The sequence below is a fragment of the Choristoneura fumiferana genome, chromosome 9 (assembly GCF_025370935.1).
Source record: "Choristoneura fumiferana chromosome 9, NRCan_CFum_1, whole genome shotgun sequence".
Lineage (NCBI taxonomy): Eukaryota > Metazoa > Arthropoda > Insecta > Lepidoptera > Tortricidae > Choristoneura > Choristoneura fumiferana.
The window spans coordinates 10,750,830-10,774,423 of record NC_133480.1 but is presented as its reverse complement, the minus strand read 5'-3'; the positions used below and the strand labels follow the sequence as shown (position 1 = coordinate 10,774,423).

The 23,594-nt window shown below is 37.6% G+C and overlaps 3 protein-coding genes across 8 annotated transcripts in view; 2 read left to right on the top strand and 1 right to left on the bottom strand.

The window, feature by feature from the left end:
- Nucleotides 1-2,161, top strand: part of Flo2 (flotillin-2) — a 320,392-nt gene extending 318,231 nt beyond the window's left edge. For 4 of the 5 annotated variants that reach the window (XM_074092310.1, XM_074092314.1, XM_074092313.1 and 1 more), the window contains one exon: nt 213-2,161. In XM_074092310.1, the coding sequence (XP_073948411.1) occupies nt 213-265 (53 nt within the window). In that variant the 3' untranslated portion in view covers nt 266-2,161. The remainder of the gene's footprint in view (nt 1-212) is intronic. The other variant, XM_074092311.1, reaches the window with a different exon arrangement.
- On the bottom strand, nt 2,161-13,087 carry LOC141431233 (L-asparaginase-like). The gene is made up of 9 exons (XM_074092320.1): nt 12,919-13,087; nt 12,514-12,633; nt 11,041-11,153; nt 9,789-9,914; nt 8,533-8,657; nt 6,180-6,412; nt 3,969-4,129; nt 2,738-2,851; nt 2,161-2,466 (listed from the first exon to the last, which is right to left on the bottom strand). Exons 1-9 carry the CDS (start codon nt 12,989-12,991, stop codon nt 2,401-2,403), a joined length of 1,131 nt encoding a protein of 376 aa, XP_073948421.1. The 5' UTR covers nt 12,992-13,087; the 3' UTR covers nt 2,161-2,400.
- Nucleotides 8,784-23,562, top strand: LOC141431227 (glucose dehydrogenase [FAD, quinone]-like). Of its 2 annotated transcripts, none has more exons than XM_074092303.1 (4): nt 8,784-8,899; nt 20,538-20,706; nt 21,666-21,796; nt 21,977-23,562. In XM_074092303.1, the coding sequence occupies exons 2-4, from the start codon at nt 20,547-20,549 to the stop codon at nt 23,555-23,557; spliced, it is 1,872 nt and encodes a 623-aa protein (XP_073948404.1). In that variant the 5' UTR covers nt 8,784-8,899; nt 20,538-20,546; the 3' UTR covers nt 23,558-23,562. The 2 variants fall into 2 exon arrangements, with proteins under 2 accessions (XP_073948404.1, XP_073948405.1); XM_074092304.1 differs by lacking the exon at nt 8,784-8,899 and adding an exon at nt 19,846-19,949.
- Nucleotides 23,563-23,594: the final 32 nt, after the last annotated feature.

The window sequence follows — 23,594 nt, the reverse complement described above, 5'->3', positions numbered from 1 at the left end:
CAAACACACAAACATACAAACACACTCGCATTTATAATATTATTATTTAATTATAGTATATTATAGTAATATAGTATAGTATGGATTTAAATTATTTAATAGAAACCACACTTACTTAACCTACAAGAGGTTTGGCTAATGTTGGTCTAGTTGTAACTATTACTCTTGTATTGAAAATCCGTCTTCAAATATTTTATTTTGTTTGCTTTCAGAAGAGCCTGCCACTATTGTGCCGAATGTCAACAAGAAGGTTATATCTCTATAAACATCTCTCACCCTGGCGGACTGAAAATGTCAAAAAATTCAAAATATCTGGGTAAAACAAACACAATACGCGAAATCTGAAAATAAAAACGACGTAATTTAATATATAATCTGTGTAATAGAAGCTGTGTGTGTGTAGTTTATGATACTTTCCTTTTTCCCTTTTTGCGTTGTCTGCAAATGACATCTGTATAAGATGTAAAGTAAATGTCGTAGGCATTTAATTAAAAATGGCTGTTTGAATCACATTCAGTTTCAAAGTGTGTGATAGATTTGGTTCTTAAGTATATCAACAAATGTGCAATTAAAAAAGCTTTTGACATCGTTCCAAACAATTATACCAATAATAATGTATGGTAGATATAAACTTTTTAATGTACCCCACCTAAATAGCATCCCGCTAAATGTTACGAGTAAGAAGACCTATGTTTGTAATGCATCGTTCTAGATACCTTTCATTACAAATTTAGTTAATATCAGTTAGTCCTAAAGACCATTAGATTTTGTACTTTGTAGAATATAACATAATTGACGAAATTAAGCTGAGGCCGTGTGAGGCCTATCGTTTCTAACGCTCAGGGTCGCAATCAAATGACAGTTTTTGTATGCGAAACCTTTCATTTAATTGCGATCGTGAGCGTCAGAAACGTAACGCAATACGGCCTCTGGTCTTAAACTGTACTCTACCTCCTTAATATGAACAAATTAGTTTCAATATTTATTCTTTTCTGTCTAGATCTTGTCTATGGTGTAGCAACTTTCTATAGCTGATTTGTGCTTAATCTAAGTATTAATTTTAATTATTTTTATCGCACAAAACTCATAATGATATACGAAAGGGGCTAAAAGATACCCTTTGTCTTAGATATACTTTTTTTGGTCCACGAATGTATTTTAGTTTACATAGCTACTTGTATTTTAGTGGTGATTCAATAACATATCACCTTAAAAGTCGATTTACCTACTTCGATTCGATATGTTCTGTTTTGGTCGATTGTCTTAATTACCACATTTAAAAGCATTTTAATCATAGATTTAGCACACTACCATTAGATGGGCTCTGAAATCGGAATCCAGTGTATCACGTAAAAAAACTAAAAACAAAATAACGCTAATCTCAGTTAAATTACTTCTGCGAAACGCATTAATTAATTATTTTATGCTAGATCTGATTATATCTCCTAAATCGCTTTATATACGCTAAATCTATGATTTTAATCTAGTTTTATAATCTTCTATTTCATAGCCATGTTGTACGAAATTTGAAAATTCTATTGAATTGTGAAACGAAAAGTTATTTTTAAATCGATGGCGCTGAAAAACACGCAGTGCAGACTTCATTTAATTTGTGTTTTATACCAAAGATGTTCAAAAACTACTGTGGTTTTAGATTATAATAGATAGTAGGGTGTGACTTGATATTTGCAATTGTGTTTAGTTGAATGTAAACGACTAAACATAATACATATTACTTAGCGTGAAGTTGTCAAAATATTTTTCAATACCACTGCCTATTTTGATTGATATAGTCGAATGCCAAAATATATATACCTAGAGCCATAGCGTCAAAATATGTATACATCGACCTTATTTTTAGTGTCATAAAGGTGTATATATATTTTTGACGTCTTGGTAACGTAATATTTATGCTTTTTACTGTACCTACATGAATTCTACTTTTTTTCTGCGTCATGTGTTTGTCGGGGTTTCAATTCAATAACAATTCCTTGTTTTTTATTTTAATTATTCTGACATTATTCTATTATTATTTTTATTGCACTTCAATTATTTTGCGTAGCAATACTTATTCTTTGATTATGTTATGATTATGATATTATTGTGGTGTCAACATAATAAATAATAACGTACAAATTACTTATTTTTTCAAATAAAATCTTTAAAAAAATGTATATTCTTTATTTCAAATTTAACCTATTCACTCAACAAGTATAATACAACTTCTTAAAGTGACCTTATCCTAATAAGATTCAATCTTATTCCTTATTTTGAACATACAATTTTCAATACAAATCAATAAGTAGTTTAAATAATAGGAACACAACATCATGCAAGAATAAATTATCAGAAACTATACTACAATTACTTTAAAAACACTTCTTTGGTCCCAGTCAAAACTTATTTTCCATTGACAGCTGCGTGGTTCGGATTATACAACTCTCCTCGTATGTTCGTCTTCATCAGCTGCAAGGGGAAATATTTTGATTAATAAAATAACAGGACAATTGTAAGGTCGTGGGAGTCAGAATGGCGGGTGGCTTCACAAATATAAATAAAAAATATAAAAAATACTACCTACGTGAAGTTATTACAAAGGCACATCCGCCGTCCTGACGGTCATTGGCAGAGAAGATTATTTTTTGCGTGAAATAATACGTCAATAACTCATTTGTGTGAGCTGATCCTTACTTTGATAGTTAAGTATATGTATATGAGTAAAGGAGTGCTTAGGTACCTCGACTTTCTGTTGATAGGTTAATTCTGTTTTGCTGAGTACGTAAGACAGCTTTGCCCACGCTGCTTCTGCCGTCATGTCGAAAGCTGGGACGACGCCACATTCCACCAATAACTGAACAAGAAAAGAAAATGAAATATCCTTACCCAAATTCTCACTGCGAAGAGTACCAACATAAAATTCAGTTTCTAAGTGACTACCGCAATATAAATTGACGAACGGATAGCCGAATTATAGTTCTGGCTAGAAAACTTGAGGTCCAGGGCTCGATCTCCGGTCGAGCGAGATATTTATGTATTTAGGCATGTAGTTATCTATAAAAGTATACCTATGTTCATCCGTTGCCTGGCACCTATCTTGTACAAGCTTTACTTAGTTTGGTATTAGTGACAATAGTCAAGTCCGTGATATATATTAATTCATATTTTTTTAATTCACATGAAGTACAGTCGCCATCAGATATTTCGGGGCGTCCAAGGGGATCATAAATATTGATACAGGAACTCTACGAGTAATACCTTAATAATAGAGTGCATGTGCCGATATTTTTGACCACCTTGGCCGCTCCGAAATATCTGATGGCGATTGTACCTACACAATAAGTAGTCTTAGCCTGTCCGCTCACCAGTCAAGTTTCGTAGATACCTACCGATAGAGCCTTCTCTCGCACGGTGCCGTTGAAGCATTGTGTGACGTTGACAACGCACTCAATCGCGAGGAAAGCTTTCATGTCATTGTCATCATCATAATACCAGCCGAAGGACGTTCAATGTTGGACATGGACCTAGGTCTCCCCAATGGTAGTACAAAGATGTACTTCATCCATATGAGGGAACTAGCAAAGATTACTTTATGCGTAGCCTTTAGGTTACAGCTCATTACAGCCACCCGGCACCCGACTAACACCGCCTCGCCTCGAGCGGTTAGTCTTCATATGGATTTGTATGGGTATGCGCTAACTACATCAACTCCGTAGCGTCACCGGATCGCCTCACTCGCGAGGTGTCCACGCGCGGACGGCGAGTGGACCACTTGGTGACAGCCCGTTGCTCGCCACCATAACGACTGATATGAAATTCGTGGACCACGCGATTTCCACTCATTGTCAACACGGCGTCCACCCGTGGACCGCCTGCCGACAACGAGTGGATGCTGAAAGTCGAAGCGGTGCTGGTCAGGTGCCGGGTGGCTGTAAAGAGCTGTGACCTTAATTCTCCGCCTGTCCACTCACCAGTCCAGTCTCGTAGATAGCCTTTCCCTGCACGGTGCCGTTGATGCACTGCGTAACGTTGACAACGAGCACGTTGTTTTTGACGGCGCGCTCAATCTCGCGGTAGATCTCTTTGCGCTTGATCGGGATGTTGCCGTTGCCGTAAGTTTCGAGGACCACGCCTGCGAGATGAAATAAATACATAGGTGATAGTTTAGGTAATCTAATGTGGCATAACTGCCTTAAAAAATATTGCTAATATGTATATACGTTCTTATTCAAACATACCTACATAAGTACCTACAGGAGAAGGAGATAAGCAGTATGCTGATCAAAATTTAAACTACTACCTTGCCAGTAGAGTCGTGTGTAAGTAGATCATTTTGAGTACCGAAACCGCATAGCCGCTTCAGTTGGTGACTGTACCAGGATGGAACTTTTTCAGCCCTTATTTTACGGTTATTTCTTTGGTAGATGTATGGAATGTCAACGTGACATATAGCGCAAAGGTTAATACATTCAATATCTTCACTACAAATCATCATCATCATCATCATATCAGCCGTAGGACGTCCACTGTTGGACATAGCCCTCCCCCATAGACCCCCAGTTGCCTCGGTTGGAAGCGGCCTGCATCCACCGTGAACCCGCGGCTTTAACCAGGTCATCCGCCTATTTCGTTGGTGGACGTCCTACGCTGCGCTTCCCGACTACAGATATTTTACTAATGCATCCAAACGTAACGCGAATGTTATGATAAAAGTGGTATGAGTAAACGGATTTTTTCTGCTTTACAATTAGACAGGTGTTTTTTATTACGAAAGATATACAATAAGGTAAGGTACAAACATTACATAGAGGATTTAATATGCATAAATGTCCATGCAACCAGTAAATAAATAAATGAAATAAATAATAGACGGATAGTTATCTTAATAACTTTAATTGAGCGTTGAAATCTCGTGTAAATTTCATTATGTTAACATTACATTTCATAATACTAAGCAATAAATTTAAATAAAATAAAATGTGAAGAATTAATGAATTCTTAAAATATTACCCTGCTGGTTCCCAGTTGCTAGGTAGGTAGGTACCTAATAAATTTATGCGAAAGTTTTTTATTAGGTAGAGAGCATATGACGTGAGATAGAATACTTAATACTTGCTACTTTTATGCCGATATTTCTACAGGATCGGGATAAAATACAAAAATTTCAACCACTAGGATTAGACAAGCACAGAATTGAGCGCAGGCGTTTTGTGTAATACAACGTTAATGAAATCCACCATGAAGTTATTGAGAATTTCCACAGAAATTTTGCGAAATCCCGACAATGCGACTGCTGGACAAAGTAAACGCAAATTCTTTTTTGACTTTATTATAGGTCTATACGCAATTATACATGACGTTTCTGATTCTAATATCTTTTTTTTTATTTTTTTCCTTGAACTTTAAATCTTTATTTTTGATACTCCACTTTCTCGTTTCGAATTTTTGATAATCACACATATTCTGTTTAAGTAAAAAATGTAATTATTTTTTCTAATTAAATAAAAAGACGCATAATCACTGTGATACCTATTTTGTTTTTATTCAAAACTTCGCACTTATTGATGTGACAGCTGTCACAGAGCACTTTCTCTCTCGTGTCAAATTATTGTACCTACGTATTACATTGCTGCTAAAAAAAAAAAAAAAATTAATTACGCTCTGGCAGTTATTCTAAATTAACAATTTGTTTCAATATCGATATATAACAGCTAAATCTACGCCTGGTTACAGTTTGATTTATAATCAACAATACAACGGTATAAAATCCTAAAAACGAAAGTTGAAAGTTTGTGTGAGATCATCTATTAATTGTAAAATAACCTATAAACATAAAAAAACATTTTTAATACAAGCTTTTTTTTCTGACTATACTTTTTGTTGAGTGTACTTGCATTGTCACCCAAACTACATTTGCAACCAAATTTCAAAAAAATGTCTTAATGTATTAAGTTGATGAGTTACGTCCTACGGACACAATCCATGGCTGGACACAAGATTTCAATACTTGATTTTTTATATTTACAAAGTAGTCAGTATTCCAATCTGACTAGTAACTGACTACTGTCAGATTTATTATTTAACTTGCAAGATTTGATTACAGACAGACAGGCAGACAGACAATGGGACAGGTGAAACTAAATAAAAGCTTGTAATTACGAAACTTTGCAGCTGATACTAACCTTCCATGCCCTCAAAGCATGCTCTGATGATTTCAGCAGTGATGGTCGGATTGACCTTCAGCGTGTACACCTTCCTCGAGAGCTGGTCGTGGATCCTGCACTCGTCCTGCACAGATCCGGGCGGGTGGATCAGCATCTTGGGATCCACGTCCAGGGTCGTCTTGGCTTCGAGAATCGGGGGGTAATTGGGGGAGTCGAAGGCGTAGATACGCGTGTTTGATACTTTCTTTACCCTGGAAAACATGCCAACACTTAGTGGTCGTCGAAGTATAATTCAGTCATTTATATACCTCGTTAAAAGCCATAACATATAAATAAATAGACAACTGATACCAATATATATATCTAGGTCCTAGATTCTAGGCAAATAAGGGAAGTTTTATAAAGTGTTTATGTAAAAAAATCATGGCTACCTATTTCGGATAAATTTCGAAGGCACGCACGTGCTCATATGTTGGCATATACACTCGCGGACAAAGAATACGGGTCGGTTCGAAAAACTAGAATATCTCCTAAAATAATAGAGCTAGGAGCATGAATTAAACTGTATATTGTAGATCAGTCTATAGTTAATAAAACGACATCAAAGGTTTGAAACGTTATGAATTTTTTAATTAAACTATATACAAAACAAAATATCAACAAATTTTACGTAGAAAAATAAACACTTGGTACCTCACATACAACAGAAAAAAAACCTTTAAACCAAATTAATACTTCGTATTGCCGCCACGGGCTCTTCTTACAGCTTCCAGACTATTGGGCATGCTGTTTATTAGGTTTCTTATGCGATGTTGCGGAATATTGATCCATTCTTCCACTAACGCATGTTTCCGGTCTCTAAGTGTAGCTGGGGCGGGGTTTCGATCTCTTACACGCCTTCCAAGCTCGTTCCATACATGCTCGATCGGGTTTGAGTCCGGACTTCTCGAGGGCTAGCTCATACAAATGATGCCAACGTCGTCAAAGTAATCATTTACAATCTGAGCTGTGTGTGGCCTGGCGTTTTCATGCATGAACATGGAATTTTCACTCATATTAATTAAGTATGGGCTGACATGCTCATTAAGAATCTCTACCACATATCTTGCATTAGTTAGCGTACCATTTTCTATGAACCCTAACTCCGTGCGAGTCTCTGAAGAGATTCCAGCCCAGACCATAATAGACCCACCGCCGAAGACACTTTTTCCACAAAACAAGCTGGAATAAAACGTTCACCAGGCCGTCTATAAACTCTTCGCCGCCCGTAATGTGCATTGAGCATACATAAGTCTTGCCTATTCTTCGTCTGCCCAAAGTCTGTGTTCGCGGGCGTAAAGCAATCTCGCTGTTCGATATCCCCTTTCAAGTTTTGGGCCATTTGCCGTTCTATGTGGTGGTAAAATAGCTTTTTGGAGCCGCCGCCTTACAGTCCGCTCGTTTATGTCATCTCTTCGGGGGTCTCGAAGTTGATTTTTGACTTCAACGGCCGTGAGGTGCCGATTTCGGAGCATGGTTGTAACAATAAATCGATCTTCTCGAGCTGTACTACATCTCGGTCAGCCGGTTCCTGGTCTTCTAATGTTCTGCCCAGTTTCTCGGAAACGTTGGACGACTCTCTGCACGGTAGAAAGTGACACGCCTGTTATTCTCGCTGTACTTCTCTGCCTTCTGCCTTCTTCTAACATAGTGACGATACGTGTACATTCTTCTGGTGTTAGCGACATGGTAGTAAATCAGGAATGACCAAGAAAGACAACAATGAGTGCCTTTAATGATTATGCTTTGACAGATTGAAAACAAAAGTGAGAAAACAGGCAAAAGTAAAACAAGTGCAATTTGAATTTAGGCCCTACTTAATTCGTTTTTTTTTCAAATTTTAGTTTTTCCAGCTAACATGTAAAACATTTGAAGGTTGTATTTAATACGATATTATACGGTTTTCGTCACTGACCCGTATTATTTGACCGCGAGTGTACAATGTATTCTAAACATCCGCATTCAATTATAATTTAATTAAGTCCCACTTATATTATAAATGCGAAAGTGTGTAAGTCTGTTTGTTGGTTTTTTACCTCATCACGTCTAAACCGCTGAATCGATTTAGATAAAATTCGGTATACAGATTGTTTGAGAAAATGACATAGTTTCCTCTATAGCGATAAACGAATTTTACGCGGACAGAGTCGCAGGAAACAACTAGTTCTACATAATTATCACTTTTTTGTAAGTATGTGAAAGTCAACAGATATACCAATTTGTTGCACTTGTAATGTTTGTGGTACAGGGGCCAGATTTTATGGTTAGGTACAGGCTCATCAGTTTATAATCCCTGAAAGTGGAATGACCTATTTTGACCTAGGTTACCAACCTTGTGCCTCGGAACAGCTTGGCTCCAAAGAACACCGTTACCTCAGGAATGTGTTGAGTGGCAGCGATCAGCAGCGCACACAAAAAATTGTTGTTACCATCGCTACGCGGTTGGAAGATAGGCACCTACAACAAAAACCAACTTTATCAACACATCAACAAAGATCAATTCACTAACTTTCGTGGTATCTATTTCGTAATGGATTATAATGTCTTTGGACTTGATCTTCGTCAAATATTACTTTACTACGTGGAAAACAGGCAGTTAGGTGTGAATATTCGTGACTTTAAAAGTGTTTTTGGTTGCTAACGACGTTTTATCTTTAAAGTGAATTATTTTTGATTATTGAAATTTTTATTATTTTTAGGTAAGCACGTATTTATTTTAATATACACGGTACTTTTAATTGGTTTAATATGGACAATATAACGGTTTGTCATGTGTAAGAAGTGCTGGCCGCTTATATCGACATGGTGCGCTAAATGACCTCATCCGTCGGGCCCTCACGGTCCCATCAATTCCCGACTCTAGAGCCGTGCGGTTTGTTGAGGGACGACGGAAAAAGGCCGGATGGTGCCACCTTAGTGCCTTGGACTTTGGGACGAGCTCGGTGTCGACACTCTTGCCGCGTCTCACATCTGGGGCGGCTGCTGAACAGGCTCAGATAAACAAGCGCCGCAAATACTCAGCTTTAACAAACTATCATGAGTTTGCGGCGCTTGCTTTCGAGACATTGGGACCATGGTCGGAAGACACAAAACAAATTATCAAGGACTTATCTACTCGTCTGGTTTTGGCCTCAGGCGACCCCAATGCACTTACCTCTCGCAAAGATTAGGAATAACAGTTCAGAGAGGTAATGCTGCCAGTGTCTTGGGGTCATTGCCTGAGGCAGAAAATTTGGATGACATTTTTATTTTGTAACATAAGTTTAGTTTATATATAGTTTTAGTTTTGGATGTTAGATAGTATCACCTGTGACAAATAAAAGTTATTTAGTGTCAAATATAAAATAAAAATATGGTCTCGCTTTGTAAATATTTCGAGGTATTCCCTTTTGCTAGTAGGTAGAGATATAAATAGGTTATATTTAAGACATTGACTTACTACTTTCGACGTAATCGTTAAATTTCATTCGGTGGTTTGCTTAATCACGTGAATTAGTTTTTTTTTTTTTCAATTTATCTGGTGGTCTATTTATCTTGACCTCTGTCCATAAAACTCTTATAAAAGCTCTAAAGATATTAGCTTGTTACCTGAGCTCCAGTTAGCACTACAGTCTTCCCGACGGTTTCCATCATAAATGAGAGAATTGAAGCACCATAAGCAGTGGTGTCGGTGCCATGCAGTACCACAAACCCGTCGTAATCGTGGTAGTATTTCTGTAAAAGAGCTTCATTATGCATGCGGTTCAAGAGCCGTCAAATGTACATGCATGTGTGCGTTTGTCAGTATGTCTGTCGCCACTAATTTGTTATAAACTGGTAGAGATATAGATTTCGCACCAACGAAAAGGTAAGCTTCAGGCGGGTGCGCATTTTTTCACATAACTTTTTAAGTCCTATTATATAGAAGTCCGAAAATGTTTCTAAGTCATAAGTGTTATGTACCCGCATTACTGATGCGCAGGGACTTGGAAAATTTTCGATGGTGCAAAAAAATGTATTTGACAAAATGATGACAGCGGCCGGCGAAGCGCCAGGACCGAACATATTTTTCAACTAATACTAATATAATATAAATAATTAACGATATAAGTAAATCTTATTTTGAATAGGTAGTTACCGTTATGAAAAACAATATTATGAGTTCAAATGTTTTCTTATAAATGCTATTATTAAAAAGAAAATTATGATATTCGTCTGTTATGAAGGAAAATTTTCTACAAATCAACATTATGAGTTGAGATGTGTTCTTAGTAATGACACTATAAGTAAAAAATATATATATATAAACATTGTCTGTTATGTATGAGTTTCGATGTTAGTAATAAAAATTTATGAACAAAAAAAGTATAAGGAAAAAAAAATTAAGAGTGATTATTATGAAATCGGTAGTAAAATAAAAAATAGGAATATGAATTTTATGAGAGTCATAATGGAGCCCTCTTTATTGCACATCAACACATAGTACCTAAGCAGTACAGAAACAAAGGTATATACACAGAGATTTTCTGAGGTATATGCGGCCTTATCGCTTCAGAGCGATCTCTTCCAGGCAACCTTTACAATGGAATGGATGGAGAAGTAAGGAATTAATTTTAGCAGGTGGTGAATTTACATTACATTACATAGCAATATCAAGAATACATAACCCTTTGTATAATACACATAACATACACATAATTATAAACAACAATCACTTAATGACCTTTGAGGCATTAATCTAGAATTCTATAATACACATCCATCCTATTCCAAAATTAAAATTTATTCTTTAAGCTTCATCTTTAATGGTCCTTTAAAAACGTATTTGACTGTCATTATCTTACTACTTAATGGTACCTACCTTGAGATCTCGTGCCATTTTGATCCAGTCGTCCAGAGTAAAGTCAGATGAGTCTTTTAGTTCCTCGTACTCTAGTATTTTGTACAATATCTTCAGATCTGTGTCCTTGCCGTCTAAAACAAATAAATAAGTAAGTGCCCTTTCCATTTATTTTTAGTAATTTAGTGATCTATAAATTTAATTTTGATTCGTTCAACCAATCATTCAGCCAATTTATTTTACTCTTTTATCTACAAGGTGTTAATTAAAAAACTGAAAACCAGAAAGTAGTTTGCTCAGAATCGAGAGTAGAATCGATTATACATGTTTTAAATTAGGTTGTGTTTGTGTTCTGAAATCTCTTTTTTATTGTGCCCAGTCTGAATGTTACGACTGCAACAAGCGCCAATTAAAAAATCGTCACTACTTTGAAAAAATCTCGTATCTAAAATCAATATGTCAACAAAATTGAACCTTGATGTAATGTCCATAAAGTTCACTCGGAAAAATTATCTATTTTGAGCTACGAGTTTTTTTAAAAGTAGTGACTATATTTTGGCGAAGTTGCAGACATTATTTCGATAACTTAATACTACTGGCCGTTTTGCTGGCAATGTGTGAGTTTCTTCTAAAAACGCCAAAGCGCAACTGACAATTACAAATTATGAGTGTAGAGTTAGAAATGAAGCAGAATTGCTGACTTAGCAAAACATACGAATATATATAGAAATAAAGATAAAAATTACTTAAATAGGAAAAATTTTTTTGGGATCTAAGTTTTTCAGTTATTTTATTAAGATCTTGTAGATAAATTCCCCGTGGCTTCATTCTCGTAGAAAAAAAAATTGGCTAACTTTCTATCCTATGGGAATTTCGAAAAACCCCTTTAGTACGCCTCCATGATTTTCAGGGAATACTTATACATAGTTTAGGCTATGCATTGTCTGTCAGTCAGTCATTCAGTAACGTTACTCGTTTATATACGTAGGTGTAGATAAGATGTTGCATGTCTGGTTAGGTACGCCTCAAGAAGGCCTGACCCAATAATAATGCTACATCTAACTATGCATTTTAACATTGACCAACCCTAAACTATCTATTAGGCTGCCTTTTTAAAGCAAAAGGCGGTATCTCAAAAAAAAACACTTTTGTTATTTATATCACTTCATGCAAAATGTCTTAAATTACAGATCTAGTTTGTTTTTCCATCATATTTTTACGGATAAATTCGTATTTATCTTGCTTTCTCAGTAAAATTCAATAAGCTACTTGAGAAAGCAAGATACGAGTAGGTAAATACGAACTTTTCCGACAAAATACGATATCAAAACATTATTCTCTGCGAAGCTGTAGGTAAGTAGGTACACAATGGTCTAAATAACTTAAAATGTTTCCTTTTTTCGGTATACCGCCTTTTGCCTTAAGAGGACAGTAGGGGGGAGGTACGGGATAGAGTATCTAAATATTCGTGATAGCAAATAATTAAAGTAGAACCTGGCAAAACGAGATATTCCTTTTGGTCAGTCTTCTCGAGATGCTTCGTCCAGTAATCCACATCGTGCAACTGTGGTAGCTTCCTTATAACTTTCTCTATGTTATATTGCGGGACCAACACTGAAAAAACATAATAAGAGTATAATTAGATATACATAATAATCATCAATTACAATACAATCACCTTATTTAAATATAATAAAGGTGGTTAGGTACCTAAGTTTAAATTTAAAATGAATAAAATAGGCATTTTTATTACAGACCGGAGGAGATCTATAATTAGTTAGTTCCAAAAAAGACTTGTAAAACTAATTATGTCAGTGTAAGACAGATTTTTTAGTCGTGTAATAAAGCATTGTGTATAGTCGAGTAAAATGTCTGTAAGCGACACTGAAAACAACGTACCTCCTCTTGAATCCTTCAGCATACCAAAGGTACCGCCGGTGTATATCGCAAGCACTCTCTTTATTTGCGTCATATTGTTATAAACTGAAATTAATACAAAATATTTGCGTAACAGGTTCACTACGCGTCTGTGTCGTGAGAGACGCTGTAACTCAATGAATAAATGATATCGAACATACGAAGTGGATGTTATGAATGTCTTATTAACCTTAATCAGCTTTATAAAACAAGCATAACACATGCTGAGAATGAAACTGACTTAACTCAAATAAGCCAATTTATGGCAAATCGTAAAAATGTAATTGTGTTTTAGCTTTTCTCATGTTGGAATATGCATAACTTATCGTAATTGATGTATTTTAAAATACTGGTTTTGTCTGTTTAATTCACTTTTCCATGTTTAATCACCGTTACGGAATTCTGATTGATAGGTAATTTAGGAACACTCATACAGAGTCAGTTTAATTCTCACTAAAATTTGGAACTCTATAAGAATCTGTTCCTACGTGCTTCCTTCTCATCCACTTTTAGGTCACTTTCAACGCAATGGTAACACAAATTTAACACCATTTTGTGATGCAATAAAAGCGCTGTTGTGGTCCCAACGGCAGGCGCTGGAGGGTGTGCGTGATAAAGAGACTACGATATAATTCTGTACTCTTCCAACTAAAAAGTGGCTGTTTTCAATTCGTCGTCATCGTTTGTACAATAAACAGTCAATTCTGCGATATTTTGAGTTGAGTCAGTTTCGTTCGCACATGCGATAAATTCCATCAACATTAAGAGTACGCTTTGAAAACCAACCTTAAGTCAACATGGCAAGCTTGATATCAATTTGTTTAATGCCGTATACCTAATATGGTCTCGCTCAGAGACATACGAGAATGACCTTTACATTTTGCCCGATGGGAATCCCCATTTAAAGGGTGCCATAAGTTGATTTGGAGTAACACTGCGACTTTATTTAGTGGAGCATACAGTTAAAAATAAACTATCAGTTATGTTCATCCCAGCCTATATACGTCCCACTGCTGGGCACAGGTCTCCTCTCAGAACAAGAGGGCTTGGGCCATAGTTCCCACCCGGGCCCAGTGCGGATTGGGAACTTCACACACACCATTGAATTGCTTCGCAGATTTGTGCAGGTTTCCTCACGATGTTTTCCTTCACCGCAAAGCTCGTGGTAAATTTCAAATGTAATTCCGCACATGAATTTCGAAAAACTCAGAGGTGCGAGCCGGGGTTTGCACCCACGACCCTCTGCTTGAGAGGCGATAGGTCAAACCACTAGGCCACCACGGCTTCAGTTATGTTCGTTGGTCTTTTATTCTACAGCAGACTGAGCAGACTCGTGTTATTGACAAATAATTTAGTAAAAACTGAAAAAAAAACTCTATCTGGGATACTTTCGAAGGCGTGAGGCTGTGCGTCGCCACCCTAGTGGGAGTGAGAGAAGATTATTTTTATTTCACTGCATAATTAATCTATCGCCATAAACAAATAGAGTTCATCAATTTCAGCCAATCACCTGAAACTTTACAAAATGACAAACTTGACAAACATAACACGAGTAAGAATATGGTGTAAGTACCTACATTAGGGGAGACCGAGGAGAGTTGTGACGTAGTCGATTTTTGGGAACTTATTTACTGCTATGCTAGCAAACTCGCAACAGCGCGTGTTTGATAGCTCGAGACTTGAACTAAAAAACGCGCACTATTGCGAGCTCGCTAGCAGTTTATAAGTTAAAAATCGACATTGTCACAACTCTACTCTGTCACAACTCTCCTCGGTCTCCCCTATACTGCGTAATAGTAGCAATTGCAGCAAAACTGCAGCAAAGCTTCATCATCATCAGCCGGAAGACGTTTACTGCTGAACAAAGGCTTAGAACGCCACAATGATCGACAACTCGCCACTTGCATCCACCGGTTCCCCGCAATTCTCACGATGTCGTCAGTCTACCTAGTGGGAGGCCTGCCAATGCTTCGTCTTCCGGTTCGTGGTCGCCACTCGAGGACTTTCACTCGAGAACGCAGCAACGCTTAAGGCACTTGTCCCACCGCCGACGATGAGCGAGAAGCGAGCACAGCGAGTAACTAGAAACGAGTGGGCGAGCAGTGAAAAGCGAGTGTTCGAGCATGACGGGTGATTACTCGCTCCACTCGCTCGAGCCGGGCGGCCGCCAAGCTAACAGCGCTGAGCGAGCGAGAGCTGAGTGAGTTTTATAGCTCTTGACAAAAGATGTAAGAGCGAGTTCTCGCCGGCAGTGTGAACCACCAGCGATCAACTATTAATATATATGTCTCTTTTACTCACACAGTTTTGTTCGTTTCTTGAGCGAGAAAATAGTCGATAGCCAATCGTTTCCTCGCTGGCGGTGAGACAACTGCCTAATTAGCATAAAACTAGATTCATACTGTCACCTTTCTTCTACCCTATCACTCCGTTCATCTGTAGTTATATGCCCGTAGTATATCTAATATGTAAATGTCTGTACGTTCGTCTGTCCGCGGTTTAGCTCTAAGACTCATAGTACTTAAAAGTTTTAATTCGATGTGGATAGGTAGGTACTTATAATACGAGTAATCGCACCCAACAACACATAAATGATAGATTTTTTGTCATAGTCTAGGATTGTACTAGTATTCAACGAAATTCCATATTATACTCGCATCTCAAAAACATTGCATATTTAAGAAAATCATTTACCGATTCTTGATTGCTTGATTTGATCCCTGGATCTGTTTTGGAACCAGATGAATAAATGGTCAATCAAAACTCAATATTTATTGAATATTTGCTTTAAATTAGAAGGGTTCCCCACACTACACGAAACCTGGCCCTTTTCTACGAAGTGCGAAATTCGAACTTCATATTTTGCCGTCCCGCTGACGCTAACATAGTAGAGGGATGGTACGATACAAACTTCGATTTTCGAATTTCGTAATTGCAAATCAGTGCGTCCTACCCGTCATGACATACGGTGCCGAAACATGGACGCTCACGTTAGGGTTAGTCCACAAATTTAAAGTTGCTCAACGTGCTATGGAAAGGGCTATGCTCGGAGTTTCTCTGAAAGATAGAATTCGTAGCGAAGTGATCCGACAGAGAACCAATAAGTTATCGACATAGCCCACCGCATTAGCACGCTAAAGTGGCAATGGGCCGGCCATATAAACCGAAGAACCGATAACCGTTGGGGAAGACGAGTTCTTGAGTGGAGACCACGAATCAGCAAACGTAGCGCAGGACGTCCTCGGACTCGGTGGAGCGATGATCTTCGCAGGGCGGCTGGCAAGAGCTGGATGAGAGTGGCTGTGGATCGTGCTCAGTGGCGTGCCATGGGAGAGGCCTATGTCCAGCAGTGGACGAACATAGGCTGATGATGATGATGATGATGATGAATAGCCCCCTGACACGCACTTGTCTGATTTTTTTACAGACTAGATGAGAAAACGTGTGATATCTATAGGTAGAGTCATTCACGATGACGCGTGCCGTGGTACTTATTACAATGTCATTAATGTCTAATTTTGACAAAATCTCGCGTCTTCGTGGATGACACTAAGTCACTCAAAACTGAGGCCGTACTGTCTAACGCTCTGGCATTCGCGATTACATTCACCTCGCATTTTATCCTTATCTCCAGAGCCCAGAATTTTCACGGCATTTTTGATCTGTCATGAATATCAATAGTGACTTCTAACTTATCGACTTCTGATATTCAATATCAATTACCTATCGATACAAAACATGTTAAAAGAACCGGGAAAGTGCGAGTCGGACTCGCGCACCGAGGGTTCCGTACAAATATTTTTATTATATGATGTAACTAAAAATTTGTGCTTTTCGCAATTTCTCCTTTATCTGTGCTATAAGACGTTGCTTCGTACCAAATTTCAAGATTCTGAGTTCACGGTAAGTAGGTACCCTGTAGGTTTTGTACCTATTTTCAGCATAGTTGGGTTACCTGGCGATATAAAGATAAATTTCAATAAATGTACTTTCTTTGTACATCGACTAATGTATGGAAAATGTTTGGACACAATTAAAAACCCTTGAAAATATTTACAGTTCATTCATACTTGCTCAGCAAACTTCTGAAATGTTAAAACTCGGATGTAATTTTTTTATGAATGTGAACCGTTATATTTGCTTTTACACAAATCAGAAGTGCATGAGGATAGGTATTTTTTATCCCTAGCCTAGACGTAGACAGTATCGAACATTTTTAATACATGCTTGCAGTCCTTTGACTCAGTACTGTTATAAAATAAAGAACTACTGAGTCAAACGACTACTACAGCTCAACTCAGTAGTTATAACTACTGAGTCAAGTCTAGGGATAATGAGTAAGGCATCCCAAGACATTTTTGATGTGTTTACTATTGCCGCCAAAAAAAAATACCGGAAGGAATATTACCTCTGTGCCTCTATTATAGGAACGTGTTACTAAAATATCACCTTCCGAGTCACCTTCCGTGGCCTGACGAATGCTGAGTGGATTCCTTTTTCATAACAAACGTATTTACTTAGATAGTTATTGGAATATTTGTTACTTCCTATTCATTATGTAAGTTATGATATGAAATAAATGTTTCTTATTCATATTATTATTCTTAAACAAGTATTACCGCGATTTTGATTTATCATATCACCAAGCCTCTACTATCTTATAATTCTAATTTGAACTTTATCATTATATTCTTGGGTGTACTTTAAAATATGATGCCGTGTAAATATGTCCTTTCGATATCGCGTCTGCAAGAGATGAGTTTATAAATGACTTTGCTATGATAAAGTTATCGCATCAGCGGCAAGACTTTATTGGCTTATCTAATAGTGATAATGAATGAAGAGAAGGCGCAAAATGTTCTTACAGAACATTTATATAAGTTTATGCTCTTAGAAACCGTGGTGTAACTTTTAAGGGATTAGGTACCGGGGTGGTACCGGGGCAAAATTTGATGTTGGTTTTTCCGGTTGACATGATTTTCTCTAAATTGTGAATTTAGCGCACTCTAAATTGAAGACAACACAATAGATAACAGCTGAACAATTTTTTTTTCATAATAAAGTCATTTGTTGTCTTATTCGACTTATTCGAGTACCTTTTCCCGATTAACAAAAAAATTGCGGGTACTTAGGCAGGGTGAATGAAACTGAGAAAAATCAATACAATATAGTCTCCCAAATGTGCCAATTCCTTTATGGATATCCCTTTTATGTTTACGAATTTGGGTCACAGAAAAAGAAGTTTTAAATGAAGAAAAACAAATGAATTCGTTTCACACATTTATGTGACAGTGTACTCTCCTAAGTACAGTAGCACTGCTAATAAAACTTTTTAACAAAAAATAAAAACGCCGAATAACCGAAAAGCAAAAAATAATAAACCTTTCTCTCCTATTTAACCTTAATCCAGGTAGTAGTTTGAAGTCGATGCTTCAGCACGAGCCGGGAGGAGTGATAGAAGCCCATCAGGGAGAGGACTATAGGTCCACTTCTGATGGCTAGTTAGTACTGAAGCGCCGACTTCAAACTAGTACGTAGTAGAAAGGAGACAAAAGGTTTATTATTTCTAGCTTTTCGGGTTTTTCGGCAGTTTATTTTTTTGTTAAAAAGTTTTTATTTTGTACTTTTTTCCCACCTTTGGGGTATTTTTTTTTCAAATTTATATAATACCAACTTCAAGGTATACCCTATCCAATAAAGAAATAATTATCAAAATCGGACTACTCTGTATAAAGATATACATGGTCATACATAAAAAAAAAAAACATACGCGTCGACTTGAGAACCTCCTCCGTTTTTAGGGTTCCGTAGCCAAAATGGCAAAAACGGAACCCTAGTAGTTTCGCCATGTCTGTCTGTCCGTCCGTGGCTTTTCTCAAGGACTATCAATGCTAGAAAGCTGTTATTTTGCACGAATATATATGTTAACTGTGCCGACAAAATGGTACAATAAATTCAAAAATATTTTACCTACCTTAAAGTCGTAATTTTTTTTTCTCGTCTAATCTTGTAGTGTGGGGTATCGTTGGATAGGTCTTTTAAAACTATCAGGGGTTTGCTAAAACAATTTTTCGAATTAGTGAGTTCTTTGCAAAATATTAAATTTTAAAGTGCAAATTTTCATTAAAATGGAGCGTCCCGCCCCCTATAAAATCTAAACCGGTTTGCGGAAAAATTTGAAAAAATTCAGGATGGTAGTAAGTATATCAAACTTAGAAGGAAAACTATAACGGTTAAGTTTTCTTGAGAATTATCAGTAGTTTAAGAGTAAATAGCAGCCTAAGGTATAAAATATACCTAAACTTGGAATATTCCGTACAAAATAGGAATCCTTAGAAAAATATTACTTATTTTTTCGTAATGGCTACGGAACCCTATTTTGGGCGTGTCCGACACGCTCTTCGCCGGTTTTTGTATCCTCGATTAAAGAAATTAACCTCTAGTTAAGAATTTACCCTTGCAATAGTTGTACTTGTAAGGTAGGTACATAATTTTAAAGATTCATTTATTTATTACTACTTAAATATGAAGGGTCCACGGAAAGAACATGTCTAATCACCTTTTATAATCTCAAAATGTAGAGTTCACAAAGTACTAAATTAAATAATCTGAAAACAATATAAAATCTATTTTTGTTTAAAATAAATGGTAAAAGTAATAAATGTGATAACTTTCAAATTTATAACTCAAAAACTTTCTTTCCGACACGTTCTTTCATATTCATATATGTATTATAGTAGACTAAATAAGAGCTTTACCATTTTTATGATAGTTTTTACTCCCAGTCTGATGTTAAATACAACCAACTCTAATTGAAACCGCGCAACTCTAATTGAAACTTAGGGTGGTAAACGGTATCTTTATTTTATCTTGCTGTTCTTTATCTGTTTTAATCGGGTAAATTACTTCATTAACTACATACATAACTCCTTTGGCAATAACAATATTAAATCGCGAGGCGTTAGTGTTACTATGTTCTTAGTGGTTGTAACATATTGAGGTATTTAAGTGTGGTAAGTAGGTGTTTCTTATTTACGAATCGGCTTCTAAGGCAGTCATAGCAGCTGCTTTTGTGAACGCATCGAAATGCTGCTAATACGTTAGCTATTGTTTTAAACCCAATTTAGGCTAGCAAGAAACATTGTGCAAGTTGTATTAAGTATACACATATATTATTATATTGTATGTGAGGTCGTAAAGGGAACGAGTTTAAAATGGTCAATCGAACGCAGCTATGTACATAATGCTACTTGCACAACTTTAAAACATAAACGATTGGTTTGTGGGAAGGAACCCCACGACCTGGATTAAGGAACACGCCTACTTGATAATTTATTCATTTGTTGGTTAATCAGTATAAATAATACCCATATGTTCTTGTCGAACAACATGAAAAGTGACATTGTAATTAAATTTAATTAGGCGTTAATACTATCTGCACAAGATGTTACTACTATGTGAAACTTTACACAGAAAACTTGTTTGTATACATGTGCCGCACAGACGTAGCTGTCCTGCACGTGTGGCAGTGGAGTAGCAAGATATAAGGTAGTATTAACACCCGAATCCATCAATTAAAAATCCTTTTGTGTATTGAACAGGACTTCAAGATGTGGGCTTGCGACCCTGCCGTGACGGGTCCCATTCTAGCCAGTTATCAGCCCGTGGGACCGCTCTTCGTACACGCCCTCCAAGGGTTCCTCGCAGCTCAATGTGCCCTAGCTGGTGATCACGTGTGGCCTGCTGACGCTACGAACGAAGTGCTACTTGGTATGTACCTGTACCCAAATCCCTAATTAAAGGGCTAGGGTTTGTCAAGGAAGAAACTGTGGGAATCAACAAAAAATACTGACCCAAGCATCTAGTAAAACCTAACAGGAGAATGCATGCTCCTCCCCCGTCTTCCTAGCAAATGGCTGTAGTGTGCGTAGATAAGAAGCCCCTTCAACCCTGTCCTCCCCGTTGTAAGCTCCAGGGCACGTGCAGCCAGGTTTTTTAGCTGGTGAGAATCCAGCACCATCTGGGTCCTCCCTTCTTGTTCATAATGGGGTTTTCCTGACTGCACGCTGCCATCTCATATGAAGCACATCATATAAAATTTGAAAACTAAAATCAAGTAAATAAAAGCAAGGATCTGACTTTGGCCCTTAACGCGAGTCACAAAACAAAAAGGTATGGCTCTGAGACGTGGTCCTAGACTGTTGGCTTCACAGAGTACATTTTTGTTGGCTTGTTAGAGAGGCTCAGAGTCACGCAAAGGGCTATAGAGAGAGCTATGCTTTTATTTCTTTGCGCGATAGAATACGGAACACGGAAATTCGTCGAAGAACTATAAAGTCACCGACATAGCTGTAAAAAAATATGCAAGTTAAAGTGGCAATGAGCGGGCCACATCGCGCGAAGAACAGAAAACCGTTGTGGGAGAAAAATTCTCGAGTGGCGACCCCGAACCGGAGGACGAAGCATTGGCAGGCCTCCCACTAGTTGGGCTGATTTCATCGTCAGAGTTGCGGGCAACCGGTGGATGCAAGTGGCGAGTTGTCGTTCATTGTGGCGTTCTAGGTCTTTGTCCAGCATTTTGTAAGAAAATATTTATTAGTGAAGTACGGTACGACACGAGAGGTACAAAGTGTAAGTAGGTATGTTACATTCATCAATGCACAATTGCACAAATTGGCGACACAAAGAAAATATTACTCCCATGCATTAAACATCCCTCTTTTGCACAGATCCCAACTACGATTTCATAGTGGTGGGAGCAGGATCCGCCGGCTCAGTGCTCGCGAACCGCCTGTCAGAAGTCGCCGACTGGAAAATACTTCTCGTCGAGGCTGGCGGGAATCCATCTTTGGGCACATTGGTAATTACTGCATTATATAATATTTAGGTATTCATGGGCATTTTAGTATGGCGAGGTCTCTCGGTCATAAGTGATTCAAGTTACCCAGAAAGTTCAAATAAAGGAATAGGCTACTAAATACATATCTAGACCGAGCGGCATAAAATGTTAAGTACTAAGATTTTTTTTCTGCATTTTCAGATTCCACAGTTGTTTTTCAGCAACATTGGTGGTCCAGATGACTGGGGTTACCGAACAGTGCCTCAGGAAGGTGCGTGTCGGTCTTACGCCAGTAAGAGCTGTTCTTGGCCGCGCGGTAAGACCCTTGGGGGCTGTAGTGCCATTAACGGAATGTACTACGTGAGAGGCAATAAACTGGACTACGATGAGTGGGCAGCTAGTGGCAACCACGGCTGGAGCTACGACGATGTTTTGCCTTACTTCAAAAAAAGTCAAAATTTTACTGGAATTTTAAATGAAGATACCATCCCATACCACAGCACTGGAGGATACTTAAGTGTCGAGGATACAAAAGAAGTACATGATATTGAAAAAATGATTATAAAAGCTGCTAAAGAAATCGGCATGGATGCCCTCTATGATATAAACGGTGAAAACCAAATGGGGATTGCAAGAGCTTTCAGCACAACCAAGGATGGTGTCAGGCATAGTACAGCGTCAGCGTTCTTAAATCCCATAAAACACCGTAAAAATTTGCACGTTCTTAAGAACACTATGGCAGTAAAAATTTTATTTAAGCCGAACACACTTGAAGTCGAAGGGCTAGTTTTAAATAAAGATGGAAAAGATTTCGTGGTAAAAGCAAAAAAAGAACTGATTGTATCCGCCGGTGCCATCAATTCACCGCAATTGCTTATGTTATCAGGAATAGGACCACGAAAGCATTTGGAAGAATTAAACATAGACGTGAAAGCGGATCTACCTGTAGGTGAAAACTTGCAAGATCACTTGTATATTCCTTCGTACTTTACAATCCCTGGTGACAAGAATATGCTTGCAGCACCACAAATAGCTGGAGCATTTTCAGAATTCGTCTTTTCGCAAAAAGGTTTATTTGCAGACACAAGTCCACACAAAGTTATTTCTTTTATGAATACCACGGACCCCAACGCCCGCAGTCCAGACATACAATTTCACTATGTATTTCTGCCTCCAAGTTCTTATAATTTTAACGATGTATTTGGATTACACAAGCTCAGTGACGAAGTCCAAAGAAAGTTTCGTGAAATTAATGAAGATAATTATGTCCTTCTGGTTGTTGAAGTACTTTTAAGGCCGAAATCTAAGGGACGGATTGTTCTGAAGAGCGCTGACTATAATGACCATCCATTGATTTTCGCGAATTATTTTGAAAATCAAGACGATATGAACACTGTAATTGAAGGTATGAAGCAACATACTATAAAACTGGGAGAAACAAATACGTTGAAAGAAGCTGGCTTCAAACGTCAATGGGTACAAATTGAAGCTTGCGAGAATTACGAAGAAGATTCAGATGACTTCCTGGAATGTATTGCTAGAGAAACAACATTTTCTTTGTACCATCCTGCGGGCAGCGTCAAAATGGGACCAGAAGGAGACACCACATCTGTGGTAACTCCAGAACTGAAAGTTAAAACCGTTAAAGGCCTCAGAGTAGTTGATGCAAGTATCATGCCAGATATTGCACGTGGAAATATAAATGCACCAGTAATTATGATAGCTGAAAAAGCAGCTGATATGATCAAATCAGAATGGTCTAAAGGGCATACAGAACTGTAATAGCAGAAATAAAGAAAAATGAAGTAAAAAGAATTAT